The sequence below is a fragment of the Ranitomeya variabilis genome, chromosome 4, assembly GCF_051348905.1.
Source record: "Ranitomeya variabilis isolate aRanVar5 chromosome 4, aRanVar5.hap1, whole genome shotgun sequence".
NCBI classification, from domain to species: domain Eukaryota; kingdom Metazoa; phylum Chordata; class Amphibia; order Anura; family Dendrobatidae; genus Ranitomeya; species Ranitomeya variabilis.
In genome coordinates, this window is record NC_135235.1 from 388,092,713 (window position 1) to 388,114,641 (window position 21,929).

Genomic DNA, 21,929 nt, shown 5'->3' on the forward strand with positions numbered 1-21,929 from the left:
TATATATCCCAGATGGGACGACACTGTACAGCTAAGGAAAAAGTAACATGGATTAGCGCCACTGACATTCCTAATAAATGATCTTTGGAGTCTGAACTGCCTTCCCTACTAAACCGTAACACTAACAAGCAAACCATACATCAACCAGCCTTTTCTTCTGCCAACCAAAGCATGGGAATTAAAAGGCAAAGATTGCATATTTTCCATTTTGAGTTAAGAGGTGGAGTGGATTGCACTCACATCTGAATTCATTGTATAGTCTTCCAAATCAATGCAACATGAAATAAAATAATTGAGATTTTTAAAAAGAGAGAGATGTTGTAAAAAACCTTTTATATATTACAGTATAGGAACTTCATTATGACTCCCTCAATAAATTTTAAAAAACTGACCGTCACATCCAAACAGACTAAGTGTGAACAGGTGCTGAACCGAGTCACCAACTCATATACAATCAAATAAGGCAGCACACTGTAGCGCCAAATCTTGCAAACATGAAATATGAAAATTGAATTGCATTACTGCACTAGAAATATGAAAAATTGAGCAAGTTTAGTGCATAAATTAGCCAATTCATGTGTACCTGGTAGCCAACGATAAGGTATTTCTTACCAGGACCTGACAATGCCTTTCCTCTCTGAAAATAAAGTCTTTTTTAATCACAGCAGGACCACTACCCCTCTACAGAGAGATTTTAGTCTAAGGGTACCGTCTCACAGTGGCACTTTTGTCGCTACGACGGTACGATCCGTGACGTTCCAGCGATATCCATACGATATCGCTGTGTCTGACACGCAGCAGCGATCAGGGACCCCGCTGAGAATCGTACGTCGTAGCAGATCGTTTGGAACTTTATTTCGTCGCTGGATCTCCCGCTGTCATCGCTGGATCGGTGTGTGTGACACCGATCCAGCGATGCGTTCGCTTGTAACCGGGGTAAACATCGGGTTACTAAGCGCAGGGCCACTGTGCTCTGCTTTCACTTTACGGCCGGCACTCAGTCAGTGCGGGAAGCAGACAGCTAGGGACCTGACGGACACCGGAATGTGAGTATGTAGTGCTTGTTTTTTTTTACATTTACGATGGTAACCAGGGTAAACATCGGGTTACTTAAGCGCGGCCCTGCGCTTAGTAACCCGATGTTTACCCTGGTTACCCGGGGACTTCGGCATCGTTGGTCACTGGAGAGCTGTCTGTGTGACAGCTCCCCAGCGACCACACAACGACTTACCAACGATCACGGCCAGGTCGTATCGCTGGTCGTGATCGTTGGTAAATCGTTTTGTGTAACGGTACCCTAAGAGAGGACTCACATTAGGTTCCCATTCAGATGAAGACTTTATTTTCAGAGAGGAAAGGCATTGTCAGGTCCTGCTAAACGAGAAATGCCTTATCGTGGCTACCAGGTACACATGAATTGGCCAATTTATGAGCTAAACTTTCTCAATTTTTCATATTTCTAGTGCAGTAATGCAATTCAATTTTCATAATCTATGTTTGCAAGTTTTGGAGCTACAGTGTGCTGCCTCCCTCAATAAATTCAAAGGAATTATTTCTGTGAGTGAACTTTTCGGTGCAAAGCAAGATTTGCTCTTTGTGTAAAATGTTTACCACATTCTGCACAAGTAAATGGCGTCTCTCCGGTGTGGACTCTTCTATGTCTATTAAGATCTGACTTGTGAGTGAAGCATTTTCTGCACTCAATGCACTGATGGGGCTTCACTCCTGCGTGGATTCTTTGGTGATCAACAAGATAGGATTTATAAGCAAAACATTTACCGCAATCAGAGCATGAGAATGGCTTCTCCCCTGTGTGGATTCTACGGTGATTGATGAGAATCGATTTATGCGCAAAGCACTTTCCACAGTCATAACACAGAAAAGGTCTCTCCCCCGTGTGTATTCTCTTGTGATAAACAAGAGCGGATTTCTGGGTAAAGCATTTTCCACAGTCAGTACATAAAAATGGTCTCTCGCCCGTGTGAACTCTGGAATGCCGGATGAGATCTGCATTCTGAGTGAAAGTTTTGGAACATTGAGTGCACTGGTAAGATTTACAATTTCTTCTAACTTTAGAGACTTCTGTAGTTTTTGATCGGGTTTCATAATGAATATCAGATGTTTGTTGATGGATTTGACGCATAACCGGAATGACAGGGCGCTCTAGTGAATCTGGTACAATATTGCCTTCTATCTTACAGCACTGAGGTAAATCAAGACATGTGTCCCATGGATTAGTGCCGATGTATTGTCCATCCTTATTGATATAAGTAGGCGTTTCTTCCTCCTTACAAAGGTGATCATTCTTTGCACATGTCTCCTCTTCTAGTTTTCTTACCTCAACTTTAATATTAATCAAATCTTCATCCTATGAGAACAAACAGTACAACATAATGATGCAATGTTTTAGGAATAAACAGTATAAGTGTATAACTACAAAAAATGTGAAGACCTCAGATTCCAGATAGTCCTGTGGGTCAGGGTGAATATCCTTTAGGCAATCTTGAGAATACAGAGGACTGAGACATCTCACTGCTGACGATTGTTCATTGGATCCATCTGAAATAAACAGTCACTGAATATATTTCTTTATACGCAATCAGATGATGAGTGTCTCTATGTGAACGTACAAAAACAGAATTATTTTAAAAGCACTACAACTAGTGATGAGCTTATGTGCTCGTTACTCGAGCTTGCCTGGGGTGCTCGGGTATGCACAGTGTATCACGAGTGCTTGAGTGACATGTTCAAGTCCCCACACCCACAGGTTTTGCAGTAGATAATACAGCTACAAAACATGCGTGGACTACCCGTGTATGTCAGACAGCCACAAAACATGCAGGGATTTCCTAACAGGTGCAAAACATGCGGGCGCTGGGACTAAACATGTCACTCAAGCACTCATAATATTCGGTGCATACCCGAGCACTCGATGTAAACCCTAAAAAACACAATCTCTTTGCACTCTTTATTGGAGCTGCTAAGCAATTGATTCCCCTGTGCTGGAAACAAACAAATCCCCCACCCACTGTAAGTGGATAGAGAAAATTCACTCAAAATAATACTGACTGGAAGAACACTCCAGCTGGGAATCTCATACACACCCACAATTCCTTAACATATGGTCACCTTGGAAATATAAGCCTCCACACCTACCAAGTCAAATTGCAAAACCCACGTTACATCTTCCCTAAATCACCCTGTCATCGAACCCCCTTTTACACCCTTCACTCTGTAATTCTCCTCTCCCACCGTATGGTTCCCATATTCTACTGTACACTACTGGTTCCTCTTTAAGCTTCCTTATTACCTTAGGCACTCCAGTCAATACCATATGACATTACCTAGTAATATTAAGTAGTAATTTTGTTGTTACTTATATTCTAATGACCCTGATTGTACCCTCATGATTTTTGTTTTACATAACCTGGTCATTATATGTTTGTTGTTTAATGTTTTTATAAATAAAGAATTATAAAACAAACAATCAAAATTATTGTTAAGCACTTCTAACCTGATGATATGAAAGGCTGGGGATTATCCATCATGACGTCCTTGTACAGATCCTTGTGACCTTCTAAATACTCCCACTCCTCCATGGAGAAATAGACGGTGACATCCTGACGCCTTACAGGAACCTGAGACAAAATGATACAGTCATCATTTAGACATGTGTTTCTCAATCTTTCCAAGTCAAGTAACCCCCTAAAAGAATTCTCAACCTATCCAAATCAAGTAACCCCCTAATAAGAATTCTCAACCTATCTAAGGCCGGTTTCACATTAGCGTTTTGAGGAGCTGTGGAGGGCTGCGGACTTCCTCCGTGAAGCCCCAGCCTCGGCCGCACCTCCGCCTCTAGCTCCGCCTACTTCTGCATGCGGCCTGCATGCGGCCTGCGTACCTATCTTTAACATTAGGTACGCAGGTCGTGCCGCTGTATGCGGATGCTTCCGCATGCGTCGTTTTGACGATACGGCGACCAGCATAGGACGCAACTTGTAGCAATTTCTTTTTTTCTCCGCATCGTCAAAACGACGCATGCGGAAGCATCCGCATACAGCGGCACAACCTGCGTATCTAATGTTAAAGATAGGTACGCAGGCCGCATGCAGAAGTAGGCGGAGCTAGCAGCGGAGGTGCGGCTGAGGGCGGGGCTTCACAGAGGAAGTCCGCAGCCCTCCGTAGCTCCTCAAAACGCTAGTGTGAAACTAGCAAAAGTCAAGCAACCCCTTAATTAGAATTCTCAACCTATCCAAGGCAAGTAACTCCCTAATAAGAATTCTCAACCTATCCAAGGCAAGTAACCCCTAATAAGAATTCTCAACCTATCCAAGGCAAGTAACCCCCTAATAAGAATCCTCAACCTATCCAAGGCAAGTAAGCCCCTAATAAGAATTCTCAACCTATCCAAGGCAAGTAACCCCCTAATAAGAATTCTCAACCTATCCAAGGCAAGTAACCCCCTAATAAGAATTCTCAACTTATCCAAGGCAAGTAACCCCCTAATAAGAATTCTCAACCTATCCAAGGCAAATAACCCCTTAATTAGAATTCTCAACCTATCCAAGGCAAGTAACCCCCTAATACGAATTTTCAACCTATCCAAGGCAAGTAATCCCTTAATAAGAATTCTCAACCTATCCAAATAAAGTAACCCCCTAATAAGAATTCTCATCCTATCCAAGGCAGAGAACACCCTAATAAGAATTCTCAACCAATCTAAGGCAAGTAACCCCCTAAGAAGAATTCTCAACCTATCCAAGGCAATGAACCCCCTAATAAGAATTCTCAACCAATCTAAGTCAAGAAACCCCCTAATAAGAATTTTACCTATCCAAGGCAAGTAACCCCCTAATAAGAATTTTACCTATCCAAGGCAAGTAACCCCCTAATAAGAATTCTCAAGCTATCTAACGCAAGTAACCCTCCAATTAGAATTCTCACCCAATCCAAGGCAATTAACCCCCTAATAAGAATTCTCAACCTATCCAAGGCAATTAACCCCCTAATAAGAATTATCAACCAATCTAAGGAAAGTAACCCTCTAATTAGAATTTTCACCCAATCCAAGGCAATTAACCCCCTAATAAGAATTATCAACCAATCTAAGGAAAGTAATCCTCTAATAAGAATTTTCAACCTCCCCACAGCAAGTAACCCGCTAATAAGAATTCTCAACTAATCTAAGTCAAGAAACCCCCTAATAAGAAGAATTCTTAACCTATCCAAGGCAAGCAACCCCCTAATAAGAATATCAATCTAGCAATCATCAGGGGCACACTGCACCCCAGCAAAGCAGAAAGGCAAAAGAGCAGTGTGTTTCTGAAACAACAACATAAGAAACCCCCTTTAAAATAAAAACCCCAAGGTGCAGAAGAAAAGTTTCTAGAGCGCACAGCTCCCTACCAAAGCAGAAAGTTGGGAGGCAGAAGAGCAGTGCACTCATGTAGCAACAAGAGAAAACCCCTTGACAATTAATCATTATCATGGTAGAACTTTTAAAACAAAAGACAAATTATTTAACTGCTAATGCATACTGTGACAGTCACTGGCAAGGTAGGGGAGGTGAGGTATGTTTCACTAGGGGTGTTAACTTCAATGATAGCAACATAGGAAAAACTCCAGCACACCAAGTGCTGAAATGGGTTAATCAGCCATGTTTAGTGCTAAGTTGCTTGAACAGCTGTTGAGTGGGAGGAGTCCAGAGGATAAATACCCAGACTTCTAGTGCATTCAGAAAGGGTGGGCCTGGAGTTGCAAAGCTCTGGAGTGGAGTTTTATTTTTAAGGAAAGCTGAACCTTTTGTTGTTTGTTCCTGAAGTGGGAGGATTGGGATAGCAACAAGAACTGTGCCATACGTTATGTTTTTGTTTTAAGGTTAGGCCAGGAAGGGCGGGTTTGTTTTGCTAACGCTGCACTGGTTTATGCAGTACTTTTAATAAACCAGTGAAGATTAAAGAGTATTCCTGTGTCTGCCTCACTTGACTGCACATAAAGGTAATATGCCACAATACATAAATACATGAAAAGAATTGGATACCTATGGTTGCAATATTCTTTACTTAAATGCATTTACTTTTGTCTAAAAATCATTTTTGTGATAAGGTTTCATAAAAAAATGTTGGAAGAAATAGCATCTACAATCTTGCATGGCAATACATAGCAAACTGCAGAATAAGATAGGGATCAAAACAGTTAATACGTTTTTTCTAATTCAACTAGGCACAGCCGTCATCTGCCTCTAAAAACTCGGGAGCCCATTGGGCATGATGTAATTGAGGAAAATACTGCATAGTTGAATAGATATTACCGTATATACTCGTGTATGAGCAATCCCGAGTATAAGCCGAGGCACCTAATTTTGCTACGAAAGACTGGGAAAACTTACTGACTTGCGTATAAGTCGAGCGTGCATTGTCCCCTCATCCCTATCCTGGTATGCATGGTTCCTCATCCCTATCCTGGTATGCATGGCTCCTCATCCCCATCCTTGTCTGCATGGCTCCTTATCCCCATCCTTGTCTGCATGGCTCCTTATCCCCATCCTTGTGTGCATGGCTTTTTATCCCCATCCTTGTCTGCATGGCTCCTTATCCTTGTATGCATAGCTCCTTGTCCCCATCCTTCTATGCATGCCTTCTTAACCCCATATCCTTGTATATCTGGCTCCTTCTCCCCATCTTTGCATGCATGGCTCCTCATCCCCATCCTTGTCTGCATGGATCCTCTTCTCCATCCTTGTATGCATGGCACCTTATCCCCATCCTTGTCTACATGGCTCCTTATCCCGATCCTTGTATGGATGGCTTCTTATCCCCATCCTTGTCTGCATGGCTCCTTATCCCCATCCTTGTATGCATGGCTCCTTATCCCCCATCCTTGTATACATAACTCCTTATCCCTATCCTTGTCTGCATGGCTCCTTATCCCCATCCTTGTATACATAACTCCTTATCCCTATCCTTGTCTGCATGGCTCATTATCCCCATCCTTGTATACATAACTCCTTATCCCTATCCTTGTCTGCATGGCTCATTATCCCCATCCTTGTATGCATGGCTCCTTATCACCATCCTTGTATGGATGGCTCCTTATCCCCATCCTTGTCTGGATGGCTCCTTATCCCCATCCTTGTATAAATAACTCATTATCCCTATCCTTGTGTGCATGGCTCCTCATCCCCATCCTTGTCTGCATGGCTCCTTATCACCATCCTTGTATGGATGGCTCCTTATCCCCAGCCTTGTCTGGATGGCTCCTTATCCCCAGCCTTGTCTACATGGCTCCTTATCCCTATCCTTGTCTTCATCGCTCCTTATCCCTATCCTTGTCCGCATGTCTCCTTATCCCCATCCTTGTATAAATAGCTCATTATCCTCATCCTTGTCTGCATGGCTCATTATCCCCATCCTTGTCTGCATGGCTCATTATCCCCATCCTTGTCTGTATGGCTCCTTATCCCCATCCTTGTCTGCATGGCTCCTCATCCCTATCCTGATATGCATGGTTCCACATCCCCATCCTTGTAGGCATGGCTCCTCTTCTCTATCCTTGTATGCATGGCCCCATGAGAAAGGCATAAAAAAAACCAAAAAAAAAACCACCCCATCCTACTTACCTTCCCTGCACGCCCTCACAGCATCTTGTTCCGGTGCCCACAGCTCCAGTGGCGCGCAGTGTACCAGCTTATTAAGGTAATGAATATTCACTCCACTCCATGCCTATGGGAGTGGAGAGAGGTGAATATTCATAACTCTTAAGTAGCACACACCCTTGATCGCCCGGCAGCTGCTGCTGTTCAAATTGGAAAGAGATAATAGGCCAAGTGAAAGCCATATTCCATTTGGAAAGGATGGAAGCAGAACCTGATAAAGAAAGATATGTAAAGTCGCTCACAATAAAATGGAAAGGCTTTTTACTCAATTATAGAAAGGAGGAACTTCATAAAATCATGAAGCCCTTTGTCCAGACCAGTTGGTATTTACTCGAAGACTTGGGTGGAATATTGGGGAAGTTAAAAAATAATTGATCCAAATGTGGAGGGAAAAGGAGGGAGAGATACAGGATAACCGAACATTGTATATAGATTAAATAAGGAAGTGCAACATCCGAGGGGTTACCATGATCAAGAGAATGATAGGATACAAGTGAACACTGGAAATATAAATAGTATATCCTGCATGTCTGGGTGGAGGGAGGGTAGTTTTGGAATTGTATTTTTTTTCTTTTTAATTACTCTATCTGTGATCCTTTCATTTTGAAAATGGAAGAAAGCAAACTATATCTTAGAGTTTGTAAGTGAAGTGTATATAATTGTATTGTATAGATAGGTGTTAAAAATAAATAAAAAGTATAGTTAAAAAACAGTTAAAATACAAAATATTTTATGAAAAAAAAATACATAGAAATTCAAATCATCCACGTTTTTCCAGTTTACAAAATAGAAATAGAAAAAATCTGATCTAACAAATGATAAAATGATGAATACCATATAGTATACACCTTAAGGAAAAAAAAAAGAATCAAAATGCCAACATTTCTGCTTGAAAAAATGCAATAGATGCAATAAAAGTCATATGTTCCCCATAATAGCACCATTAAAAACCTCATCCCACAACGCAAAAATCAAACTCTCGTACAACATCTCATAAAATGGTAATATATAACAATATAAATTTAAAACAAAATTTATGAGTTTGGCATCACCGTAATCATACCAACAAGGAGCATCATGCTATCAGGTCATTTTTATAGCAAAAGAAATTCTGTAAAACTCCTAAGGAATGATAAAAAAGGAAAAAAGCCATCGTAGTGATTTGTCAAAAAAAAGGTTTTTTGAGGAATGGCATATGATGTACAATAACAAATTATACTGTGGTACCGTGTTGACCAGAAAAATCGATGTTAATACTTTTCTGCCCAATTATGAAAAAAGTATTCTCGGAGTGATACCTTTATTGCCTAACCAGAAAATAATATATGTTTGCAAGCTTTCAGAGCACAGAGGCTCCTTCTTGAGGCAGGATTACAAATTAATTAATAAGGAAAAGGCACAAAATTAAAGGGATACTACAGTAGGACATTTGTTCACGAGGTGGGAGAGGTGATACCTCCTAAACATAAGCCAAGGAAATCAAATTAGGCATTGTGTTACAAGGAGGGGTAGGAAACACGAACACATAAAAAAGCGCAATATTGCCTGGTCTTGAAGGGGATAATAGGCAAAACCAAGGACAGGCACAACATAGACGGTACCAAAGAGGGCAGGTTTTAAAGAGGTCTCCAGGATTAGAAAACATGTCTGCCCTCTTTTATGAACAACATAACCTCCACAGCTGATGGTTGCGCATGGTATTGCAGCTCAATTCCACTGACTTCAATAAGGTGAGTTGCAATACCAGACACAACATAAAATCAGGGTTGGTGCTGTTTCGGAAAAAAAAAGTGGCTATTTTTTTGTTAGTATGCTCCCTTCAAGCAATGAAACACGGCTGGAGACAATGGCAGTCTAAGAACTATTTTATCCTTTATTTAGTCCTGGTGTAAAGGCCCCGTCTCACTAAGCGATTTACCAACGATCACGACCAGCGATATGACCTGGCCGTGATCGTTGGTAAGTCGCTGTGTGGTCGCTGGGGAGCTGTCACACAGACAGCTCTCTCCAGCGACCAACGATCAGGGGAACGACTTCGGCATCGTTGAAACTGTCTTCAACGATGCCGAAGTCCCCCTGCAGCACCCGGGTAACCAGGGTAAACATCGGGTTACTAAGTGCAGGGCCGCGCTTAGTAACCCGATGTTTACCCTGGTTACCAAAAAAAACAAACAGTACATACTCGCCTTTCGGTGTCCAGGTCCCTTGCCGTCTGCTTCCTGCTCTGACTGAGCCGCCGTACTGTGAGAGCAGAGCGCAGCGGTGACGTCACTGCTGCGCTCTCACTTCTCACTGTACGGCCGGCAGTCAGTGAGAGCAGGAAGCAGACGGCAAGGGACCTGGACACCGAAAGGCGAGTATGTACTGTTTGTTTTTTTTGGTAACCAGGGTAAACATCGGGTTACTAAGCGCGGCCCTGCGCTTAGTAACCCGATGTTTACCCTGGTTACCAGTGAAGACATCGCTGGATCGGTGTCACACACACCGATTCAGCGATGTCAGCGGGGCCTCAACGACCAAAAAAAGGTCCAGGCCATTCCGACACGACCAGCGATCTCGCAGCAGGGGCCTGGTCGCTGGTACGTGTCACACATAGCGAGATCGCTATGGAGGTCGCTGTTGCGTCACAAAACTTGTGACTCAGCAGCGATCTCGCTAGCGATCTCGCTATGTGAGACGGGGGCTTAAGGCTGAGTACTCCGTATGCAGGGTGGGAAACACTGTATTAGGCACCTCATTTACTGATTATAACAGTGGCGCTCACCTCTCCAGTCAGCAGCTCAGTGATCTTATTGGTAAGATCTAGGATCTTCTGCTCATTGTTCTTAATGGGGCTCTGAGTCTTGCTCCATCCTTCATAAACACAGGGTGTTTTTTGTTCTCTTAATGTCTTCTTCATGCCTGTGTAATCCTATAAAAAACTGATAATTTACCTTCAAATTGGAAAACACACTCCTCTAGTCTTACCTATTTGTCAGCTATGAGACTCACCTCTCCGGTCAGAAGGTAGATGATCTCTAGTGTGATGTTTAATAACCTCTCGGTCATGTGCCATTCGTCTTTCTCCATCATGACTGATATGGGTCTGTTCTTGGCAGTATAACAAAGGAGTTTAATATGACCTCTGCAGAAAACAGAATACATTATATGAGAACCATTATTAATGTGATGATTTAGAAAATATAACAACTAAGAAGCCTAATTCTTCATGTAAAACATATCTGACGTAGTTAATTGGAAAAAAAATGGTCATGGAGACAGCAAATATAAACATATTTAAGACTTTATTAGCAAAAAGGACAAATTGTATTCTAGAAAAATTGAACAGCTCCTCGAATGAGGAGAAAACTTTGTAAAGTTTCGAACAGAAATGGGTTGATCCTGGTCTCTACACACTGACGAGCAAAGGGTAACAATGTTTTGAACTTTTGACGTTCAGTCTCCATATCTCACCATCCAGTACTGCTTCCAACATGAGACTACCATCAGTTTATAGACAATCATCTTGACTATCTCACACATAAATTTGACTTGGAAATATGTAGCATATGATAAGTTATACAGATTCTTGTCATGTCATTGGTTTTTCTCCAAAAATATAGCATCTTAATTTTTATTATTTTGAAAATCCATCTTTGGCTTTCAACACTGCCTGAATCCTTCTGGGAATGCTCTCAATCAGATTCAAACATGTCTTGACCAAAATCTGATTGCAGGTCTCTTCTACACGTTCCCAAAGTTGCTACATACTTGTAGACTCACTTGGGTATGTATACAGCTTTTTCTTCACATCTACCCACTAGTGTTCAATCGGGTTGAGGTCTGGGGACTGTTGGGGCCAATCCAGCACCTTTACTTCATTGTCATTGAACCATTTCTTTGCCAATCAAGACATATGCGTCTGGTGGTTGTCCTGCTGGAACACTATGTCATCCTTTTCATACCCATAGTACTCAAGTGTACGAAGCAACTTGTCTTGTGAGGATACTCACAAATAACTCAGCATTGAAACAACCATCGTTTCTGTTCAAGTATCCAATGAGTTTGACAGTGAAACAACCCCACTGAACTTGAAAGTTCCTTCAATTTATTAATCGGTAAGTCCCTTTTTCTCGTTGTTTCTTCCAGACCCATTTGCACCTATCAGAGCCTAAGCTGTTGACTTTTGTCTCATTGCTCCAAATCACCCTTTTCCAAACTTCTACTGTCCACTTTTTGTACTTTTTTGCAAACTTGAGCTGATGATATTGAAGTCGAGGCTTCTTCATCTTTATTCTAGCCACCATTCCAGACTTGTGTGACTTGCATTACTCGATGCTTGCATGGACATTTGTAATCTCACAAATATGAAGAATACGAGCCACCTCCACTGCTGTGTTAATTGCGCCAGAACGGATAGACCTTGTGATGAGCTGACTTACTGACTCCGATATTTTGCCTGGATGTCCACCTCTTTGCTTTTGAATGGATGGACTTCTTTTCATATTCTTCCAACTGTCATGACACTCACATGATGAAGTTTGGCAATTTTCTTGGCCAAGAGACCGCTATCAATGATGCTGTTTCTCTTTTATTTGGAAATCTTTTTCATGGCTGATCCTCGATTCGAACCAGTGACTTTTCTCTTGGGAATCAACCTAATAATACACTGCACTATTATGGAATGTGAGAACAGGGTGCATTTTGTAGTGTACAGGGAGAAAAATCTTTTCCCACCACCAGGAGCAAAACAGTAACAATGCAGTGACATGACAAGAATCTGCATAACTAATCATATGCTAAATAGTTGCAAGTCAAATTTAGGTATGAGAAAGTCAAATGATTTTTCTATAAAATGGTGGCAGTCTCACATTTGTAGCAATAGTGGATGGTGTGATATGGAGCCAGAAAGTCAAAAGTCCAAAATATTATTACCCTTTTGCTCGCCAGTGTATATACTGAAACATCTACATCCTGGACAGTGTTTTTCACTTGGGTGGATGTTGAAAAGGGGTTTTTATTCACCATGGAAAGGATTCTGCGTTCATCCACCATTGTTGTCTGTCATGGATGTTCAGGCCTTTTTGAGTTCCTAAGCTCAACAGTGTGCTCTTTATTACAGAAGTACCAAACTGTTGATTTGGCCACTTCAAACATTTGCGCTATCTATCTGATGGATTGACTTTTTTTCTCTTCAGCCTAAGGATGGTCTGTTTCTTTTCCATTGAGAGCTCCTTTGATGGCATGTTGTGGGTTCACAACAACAGCTTCCAAATGCAAATACCACGCCTAGAATCAGCTCCAGATGACCTTTTACCTGCTAAATTGATGTTAGATTAACAAGGGAATATTCCTCAACTGCCTTTTAAAATGAGCTGCAAAGCCTGGACTGGATAATGGGAACAACCAGTCCCACCCAGCTCTAAAATCTAGGCTGATTAAAAAACCCTGTCAATGCTATGTTAGTGTACTGGGTTATACTTTCTTCTCAGACTCAACCAAATGCAGCACGATTGCTTGAACGCTGCTTCACAATACAGATGGACAATGACTCAATTAACAGATCTCAACCCCATTGACCATGCATTTCACATACTTAAGACAAAACTTAAAGGGACTCTGTCACCTGAATTTGGAGGGAACAATTTTCAGTCATATGGGCGGGGTTTTCGGGTGTTTGATTCACCCTTTCCTTACCCACTGGCTGCAATATTGGATTGAAGTTCATTCTCTGTCCTCCGTAGTACATGCCTGCACAAGGCAATCTTGCCTTACGCAGGCGTGTACTATGAAGGACAGAGAAGGAACTTCAATCCAATATTGCATCCAGCATGCAGCCAGCGGGTAAGGAAAGGGTGAATCAAACACCCGAAAACCCCGCCCATATGACTGAAAATTGTTCCCTCCAAATTCAGGTGACAGAGTCCCTTTAAGGCAGAAAGACCCACATGCAGCACATGAAGTCAGCCATACTAAAGGCCTGGCAAAATATCACAAAGGAGGAAACCCAAAGTTTAATGAAACCCATGGCTTCCAGACTTCAGGCAATCAATGCCTACAAAGGATTCTCTACAAAATGAACATTTTATTTATGGCACATATACCAAACTCTGGTCCACGACCAAATCTCACCCACAGGGTGAATATATTAGCTGAAATCTCAATATGGACATGTGCCGCCTCCAGCGGCCATTTTATTGAAGTCCTGCAAACAGGACGCAGTCTCCCACTGCGCACGCGATGCCCACACAATGATGGAATGGCACAGAATTTTAAAATGTAGGCAGGTCACTGCACAAGAAACAGGAGGCTGATGGACGGTGGAGAGTCAGAACAAGACCATACCCCCACGTTCCACCCCGAAGCACACAAGATGTAGTGCATATAAGCTTTATTATTTTAAGGGGACCAAACATTTTGATCAAGAGGGGTTTGTCCTAGTAGTGGACAACCCCTTTAATTTATCCATCTTCTCAATTTTCTGAGTCAGTGGATGTCGGACTGCAGTCTTGTATGGGTGCACATGGTCTGATTATCGGATGCACTCATAGCTGCTGGCGATTTTTTTTCTCATGCCGAAAACATAAAACATCGGGTAGCACTCGGTCGTGTTATACGCTCATGTGAGCGAGCCTTAAGGCTATGTGCACACGTAGGAAGGGTCCTCTGCGGGTTCTCCCGCAGCGGATTTGATAAATCTGCAGGGCAAAACCGCTGCGGTTATCCCTGCAGATTTATCGCGGTTTGTCTTGCGGTTTCCGCTGCGGGTTTACTCCTGCACTTGTTTTACTATTGATCTAGTTCCAAAGATGCTATGCGAGAAGGACCTTCGTGACGTCACGGTCATGTGACCGCGACGTCATCGCAGGTCCTGCTCACATAGCAACCCTGCGACCGGACAGCCGCGTGCAGCGCTGAAAGGCGGGAGGACTTCAGGGGTAATCAGAAGGTGAGTATATCATTATTTTTTATTTTAATTCTTTTTTTTTTTTTTTTTTAACACAAATATGGTTCCCAGGGCCTGGAGGAGAGTCTCCTCTCCTCCACCCCGGGTACCATCCGCACATGATCCGCTTACTTCCCGCATGGTGGGCATAGCCCCATGCGGGAAGTAAGCAGATCAATGCATTCCTATGCGTGCAGAATCGCCGCGATTCCGCACGAAGAAGTGACATGCTGCAGATTGTAAACCGCTGTGTTCCCGCGCGTTTTTTTCCGCAGCATGTGCACAGCGTTTTCGGTTTCCCATAGGTTTACATTGAACTGTAAACTCATGGGAAACTGCTGCAGACCCGCAGCTAAATCCGCAACGTGTGCACATACCCTAAGGGTGGGTGCCCAAGATAGGTTTTTGACCCTGCATCACAAATATAGTGTATGACTGTTCCAACAAAGTGGATGGGATATATAGAAACCTCCTGCCCACTGTGCTTTTTCTTACTCAGTGTAAACTCACCTGGGTCCTTGTTTTAAATCCGGAACATGTTAAAGGGAACCTGTCACCATTTTAGGCCGATACAAGATACGGCCACCATCTTTTGGGGCTGATATACAGCACTCTATAATGCTGTATATTTTCCCCCAACACGACCTGTAAGACAAGAAAAATAACTTTTATTATACTAACCTGTGGGACGGTCTGGCCTGAGGGGTGGCTCAGGACTTGGTCCAGTGCCTCCCATCTTCTCGCCGTCCTCCTGCTTGCTTCATGTGTGCAGGCGTACTTCTCTGACTTGTTGAGGGCAGAGCAAGGTACTGAAGTGCGCATGCGCCAGGACTCTTTGACCTTTCCCAGCGCCTGCGCACTGCAGTACTTTCCTCTACACTCAACAAGTCAGAGAAGTACGCCTGCACAGGAGCGCTGAGCCGAGGAGACTGTGTGGATGACGTAGGGATGCGTCATCCACATGAAGAAAGCAGGAGGATGGTGATTGTAAGATGGGAGGCACCAGACCAAGACCTGTGACACCCTTCGGGCCTGACCACACCGATGGTGAGTATAATAAAAGTTATTATTCTTCTCTTACAGGTCGGGTTGGGGGTTTATCTACAGCATTATAGAATGCTTTATATCAGCCCTGAATGGTGGTGGCCTTACTTCACATTGGCCAAAACTGGTGTCAGGTTCCCTTTAATTTCTCTTGTGGGTACGTGAGTTTAATGTGCAGTTTTCCCATACACTTGCAATAGATGTGGAGAATCCACAGGTAAAAAATGCACTTGTGTTTTAGTGCATTTCTGCTGTGGAAAGGAGTCAAAAACACATGTAATCTTCACATGACTGTGTCAATAAACTTTTGTCAGCCAAATACCAGAAAGCATCAAAAACAAAGCAGCTTTATTTAAACCATGACACACCAATAAGATGTAAAAACTACAACATCAACAAACACAATAAGAAAACACAACTAACCTAGTAGCTACTTTCCCAACTTTATTGTTACTTTATGGGGCGTTCAGAGTTTTAGCAAGAAAAGTGGGACCGTTTTTTAGTCACTTGTCATCCGTATACAATCCGTTTTTGCACAGCAGCTATTAATGATATACAGGACCATATACAGCTTCCTGTGCTACAGAATTGCAATGTACCCGTAAAAACCAGACACTACACTGTGGCTCTGTATGGCGTCTGATTTTTTTTGAACATCCATGGACTTGAATGGGCGCGTCTCATCTGTTTTTTTTCACAGGCAGATTCGGTTAGTGAAAAAAAATTCGGTCATCTGCACCGTCCCATAGAATAACATGCTGTCCATTTTTGTCACTGACCGCAATTGGACCGAAAATATGATTGTGTGAACGAGCCCTAATAATGACTTGCTGAACAAAGATAACATATTATATAAGTTGCACGGTGAACAATGTAACATACAATGGTAGAATTGCCATTTTGCAGCTAATCGCACAGGTACACAAGCAGCATCCATGTGATCCCCATGACCTATATATCCTAAATGCTCATTGCGGACACATATCATGCACTGTTAAGGGGTTAAAAGCAATCAGTCACAATTTAAAGGGCTTGCCATATGAAAACAAGTTATCCTATGAGATTGGTGATAACTTATTATTTGGTGGGGATCTGATAAGGTTTTATCCCGGTTAGAACGGATCAGCAATGGGGCTGTAGGTAAATGTTGAGCGCAACATTCGGCAGCTCCATAGGGACTAAATGGAGTGGAGATTGCATGTGCACTGCCGATTCATTCTAGCCGGGATAAAAGTGCCCCTTTCTGCCCATCAGTGTGGGTCCCAGTGGCCGGGTCCGGACCGATCAATAGGATAGGTGATAGCTTGTTTTCATTGGACATTCGCTTTAATAATATTGTGCTTTACAGAAGCTAGAACACCCACTCGAAATGTAGGTGAAGGCTGTAGAGTGGGAATGTAAAGCAAGGAAGCTATAGGCTACGATGTGAGCATGGCTGACCTTATGCATGTATTTGCTCTACTGCAAAGGTACTACTAATGCCGGATATGTGGGTACTGTGATCACTTTGGTAATTTTTATGTGCTGGGCAATAATGTGCCAACAACTACTATGGCAGGTTCCTGAGCACTATGATGGCACAGTCTGGGCCTCCCCCCTCAGTTGTATTACATGTGCCTGCATGGCTGGGCCTCCCCCCTCAGGTGTATTACATGTGCACTGCTGCATGGCTGGGCCTCCCCCCTCAGGTGTATTACATGTGCACTGCTGCATGGCTGAGTTTCCCCCATCAGGTGTATTACATGTGCAGTGCTGCATGTCTGGGCCTCCCCCCTCAGGTGTATTACATGTGCACTGCTTCATGGCTGGGCCTCCCCCCCTCAGGTGTATTACATGTGCAGTGTTGCATGTCTGGGCCTCCCCCATCAGGTGTATTACATGTGCACTGCTGCATGGTTGGGCCTCCCCCATCAGGTGTACTACATGTGCAGTGCTGCATGTCTGGGCCTCCCCTATCAGGTGTATTACATGTGCACTGCTGCATGGTTGGGCCTCCCCCATCAGGTGTATTACATGTGCAGTGCTGCATGTCTGGGCCTCCCCCCTCAGGTGTATTACATGTGCAGTGCTGCACGTCTGGGCCTCCCCCCTCAGGTGTATTACATGTGCAGTGCTGCACGTCTGGGCCTCCCCCCTCAGGTGTATTACATGTGCAGTGCTGCATGTCTGGGCCTCCCCTATCAGGTGTATTACATGTGCACTGCTGCATGGTTGGGCCTCCCCCATCAGGTGTATTACATGTGCAGTGCTGCATGTCTGGGCCTCCCCCCTCAGGTGAATTACATGTGCACAGCTGCATGTCTGAGTATCCCCCATCGGTTGTATTACATGTGCAGTGATGCTTGTCTGGGCCTCCCCCATCAGGTGTATTACATGTGCACTGCTGCATGTCTGGACCTCCCCCATCAGGTGTATTACATGTGCACTGCTGCATGTTGGACCTCCCCCATCAGGTGTATTACATGTGCAGTGCTGCATGTCTGGGCCTCCCCCCTCAGGTGTATTACATGTGCACTGCTGCATGTCTGGGCCTCCCCCCTCAGGTGTATTGCATGTGCACTGCTGCATGTCTGGGCCTCCCCCCTCAGGTGTATTACATGTGCAGTGCTACATGTCTGGGCCTCCCCCCTCAGGTGTATTGCATGTGCAGCGATGCTTGTCTGGGCCTCCCCCATCAGGTGTATTACATGTGCACTGCTGCATGTCTGGACCTCCCCCATCAGGTGTATTACATGTGCACTGCTGCATGTCTGGACCTCCCCCATCAGGTGTATTACATGTGCAGTGCTGCATGTCTGGGCCTCCCCCCTCGGGTGTATTACATTTGCAGTGCTGCATGTCTGGGCCTCCCCCCTCGGGTGTATTACATGTGCACTGCTGCATGTCTGGGCCTCCCCCCTCGGGTGTATTACATGTGCACTGCTGCATGTCTGGGCCTCCCCCCTCGGGTGTATTACATGTGCACTGCTGCATGTCTGGGCCTCCCCCCTCGGGTGTATTACATGTGCACTGCTGCATGTCTGGGCCTCCCCCCTCGGGTGTATTACATGTGCAGTGCTGCATGTCTGGGCCTCCCCCTCAGGTGTATTACATGTGCACTGCTGCATGTCTGGGCCTCCCCCTCAGGTGTATTACATGTGCACTGCTGCATGGCTGAGTTTCCCCCATCAGGTGTATTACATGTGTAGTGCTGCATGTCTGGGCCTCCCCCCTCAGGTGTATTACATGTGCACTGCTGCATGTCTGGGCCTCCCCCCTCAGGTGTATTACATGTGCAGTGCTGCATGTCTGGGCCTCCCCCCTCAGGTGTATTACATGTTCAGTGCTGCATGTCTGGGCCTCCCCCCTCAGGTGTATTACATGTGCAGTGCTGCATGTCTGGGCCTCCCCCCTCAGGTGTATTACATGTGCAGTGCTGCATGTCTGGGCCTCCCCCCTCAGGTGTATTAAATGTGCAGTGCTGCATGTCTGGGCCTCCCCCCTCAGGTGTATTACATGTGCAGTGCTGCATGTCTGGGCCTCCCCTATCAGGTGTATTATATGTGCACTGCTGCATGGTTGGGCCTCCCCCATCAGGTGTATTACATGTGCAGTGCTGCATGTCTGGGCCTCCCCCCCTCCCCCCTCAGGTGAATTACATGTGCACAGCTGCATGTCTGAGTATCCCCCATCAGTTGTATTACATGTGCACTGCTGCATGTCTGGGCCTACCCCCATCAGGTGTATTACATGTGCAGTGCTGCATGGCTGAGTTTCCCCCATCAGGTGTATTACATGTGCACTGCTGCATGTCTGGGCCTCCCCCCTCAGGTGTATTACATGTGCACTGCTGCATGTCTGGGCCTCCCCCCTCGGGTGTATTACATGTGCACTGCTGCATGTCTGGGCCTCCCCCTCAGGTGTATTACATGTGCACTGCTGCATGGCTGAGTTTCCCCCATCAGGTGTATTACATGTGTAGTGCTGCATGTCTGGGCCTCCCCCCTCAGGTGTATTACATGTGCACTGCTGCATGTCTGGGCCTCCCCCCTCAGGTGTATTACATGTGCAGTGCTGCATGTCTGGGCCTCCCCCCTCAGGTGTATTACATGTTCAGTGCTGCATGTCTGGGCCTCCCCCCTCAGGTGTATTACATGTGCAGTGCTGCATGTCTGGGCCTCCCCCCTCAGGTGTATTACATGTGCAGTGCTGCATGTCTGGGCCTCCCCCCTCAGGTGTATTACATGTGCACTGCTGCATGTCTGGGCCTCCCCCCTCGGGTGTATTACATGTGCAGTGCTGCATGTCTGGGCCTCCCCCCTCAGGTGTATTACATGTGCAGTGCTGCATGGCTGGGCCTCCCCCCTCAGGTGTATTACATGTGCAGTGCTGCATGGCTGGGCCTCCCCCCTCAGGTGTATTACATGTGCAGTGCTGCATGTCTGGGCCTCCCCCCTCAGGTGTATTACATGTGCACTGCTGCATGTCTGGGCCTCCCCCCCTCAGGTGTATTACATGTGCAGTGCTGCATGTCTGGGCCTCCCCTATCAGGTGTATTACATGTGCAGTGCTGCATGTCTGGGCCTCCCCCCTCAGGTGTATTACATGTGCAGTGCTGCATGGCTGGGCCTCCCCCCTCAGGTGTATTACATGTGTACTGCTGCATGTCTGGGCCTCCCCCCCTCAGGTGTATTACATGTGCAGTGCTGCATGTCTGGACCTCCCCTATCAGGTGTATTATATGTGCACTGCTGCATGTCTGGGCCTCCCCCCTCGGGTGTATTACATGTGCACTGCTGCATGTCTGGGCCTCCCCCCCTCAGGTGTATTACATGTGCAGTGCTGCATGTCTGGGCCTCCCCTATCAGGTGTATTATATGTGCACTGCTGCATGTCTGGGCCTCCCCCCTCGGGTGTATTAAGGCTACGTTCACATTTGCGTTGTGCGCCGCAGCGTCGGCGCCGCAGCGCACAACGCAAACAAAAACGCAGCAAAACGCATGCACAACGCTGCGTTTTGCGCCGCATGCGTCGTTTTTTTCATTGAATTTGGACGCAGCAAAAATGCAACTTGCTGCGTCCTCTGCGCCCCGACGCGGGCGCCGCAGCGACGCATGCGGCGCAAAACGCAAGTGCGCCGCATGTCCATGCGCCCCCATGTTAAATATAGGGGCGCATGACGCATGCGGCGCCGCTGCGGCGCCCGACGCTGCGGCGCTGGCCGCAAATGTGAACGTAGCCTTACATGTGCACTGCTGCATGTCTGGGCCTCCCCCCTCAGGTGTATTACATGTGCACTGCTGCATGGCTGAGTTTCCCCCATCAGGTGTATTACATGTGCAGTGCTGCATGTCTGGGCCTCCCCCCTCAGGTGTATTACATGTGCAGTGCTGCATGTCTGGGCCTCCCCCCTCAGGTGTATTACATGTGCAGTGCTGCATGGCTGGGCCTCCCCCCTCAGGTGTATTACACGTGCAGTGCTGCATGTCTGGGCCTCCCCCCTCAGGTGTATTACATGTGCACTGCTGCATGTCTGGCCTCCCCCCTCGGGTGTATTACATGTGCAGTGCTGCATGGCTGGGCCTCCCCCCTCAGGTGTATTACATGTGCAGTGCTGCATGGCTGGGCCTCCCCCCTCAGGTGTATTACATGTGCAGTGCTGCATGTCTGGGCCTCCCCCCTCAGGTGTATTACATGTGCACTGCTGCATGTCTGGGCCTCCCCCCCTCAGGTGTATTACATGTGCACTGCTGCATGTCTGGCCTCCCCCCTCGGGTGTATTACATGTGCAGTGCTGCATGGCTGGGCCTCCCCCCTCGGGTGTATTACATGTGCAGTGCTGAGTGCATGGCTACTGATGCAGGGCCTGCTCTCCGTCCTGCCACGTTAGTGCCAGGTATTCTCCTACTACACTGGCACGTCCCAATGGGGGAGATACTGGCAGTCCCTAAAGTTGTACAGGTGGCATCTGATAACTAGCAATGGTGCGGAACAGGTGTATTGTATTGCACAGAGCTCAGATTGGGTGGTCGCTCGCCCTCTGCCCCAATACCAACCCGTAACAAAGACCCAGCACCAGAAGAGAGCATTCACAGGAATCATTCAGAAGTCATTACATTAGTCAGAAGAATCCCGGTCCACTAACACCGAGTGTCACTGAGGAGAAGGGAGCAGGGGCTGCTGCTCTTTGTAGTCATGTAGAGGCCTCAGGGGATTCTGGAACTTGTAGTGCTGGGTAGCCGGGAGGACAGGACGCCTCTCCTCTCAGGACCACACAAACATGGCCGCCGCTGAGCTGTAATATTGCGGTCGGCTTCTTCCCTCTAG

The 21,929-nt window shown here is 45.7% G+C and overlaps 1 protein-coding gene across 2 annotated transcripts; it reads right to left on the minus strand.

The window, feature by feature from the left end:
- Window positions 1-316: 316 nt before the first annotated feature.
- LOC143764862 (gastrula zinc finger protein XlCGF66.1-like) lies at window positions 317-21,856 on the minus strand. Of its 2 annotated transcripts, none has more exons than XM_077250913.1 (6): window positions 21,719-21,856; window positions 10,646-10,778; window positions 10,419-10,565; window positions 3,515-3,638; window positions 2,453-2,559; window positions 317-2,368 (listed from the first exon to the last, which is right to left on the minus strand). In XM_077250913.1, the coding sequence occupies exons 2-6, from the start codon at window positions 10,724-10,726 to the stop codon at window positions 1,550-1,552; spliced, it is 1,278 nt and encodes a 425-aa protein (XP_077107028.1). In that variant the 5' UTR covers window positions 10,727-10,778; window positions 21,719-21,856; the 3' UTR covers window positions 317-1,549. The 2 variants fall into 2 exon arrangements, with proteins under 2 accessions (XP_077107028.1, XP_077107026.1); XM_077250911.1 differs by having other exon boundaries at window positions 21,659-21,764.
- Window positions 21,857-21,929: the final 73 nt, after the last annotated feature.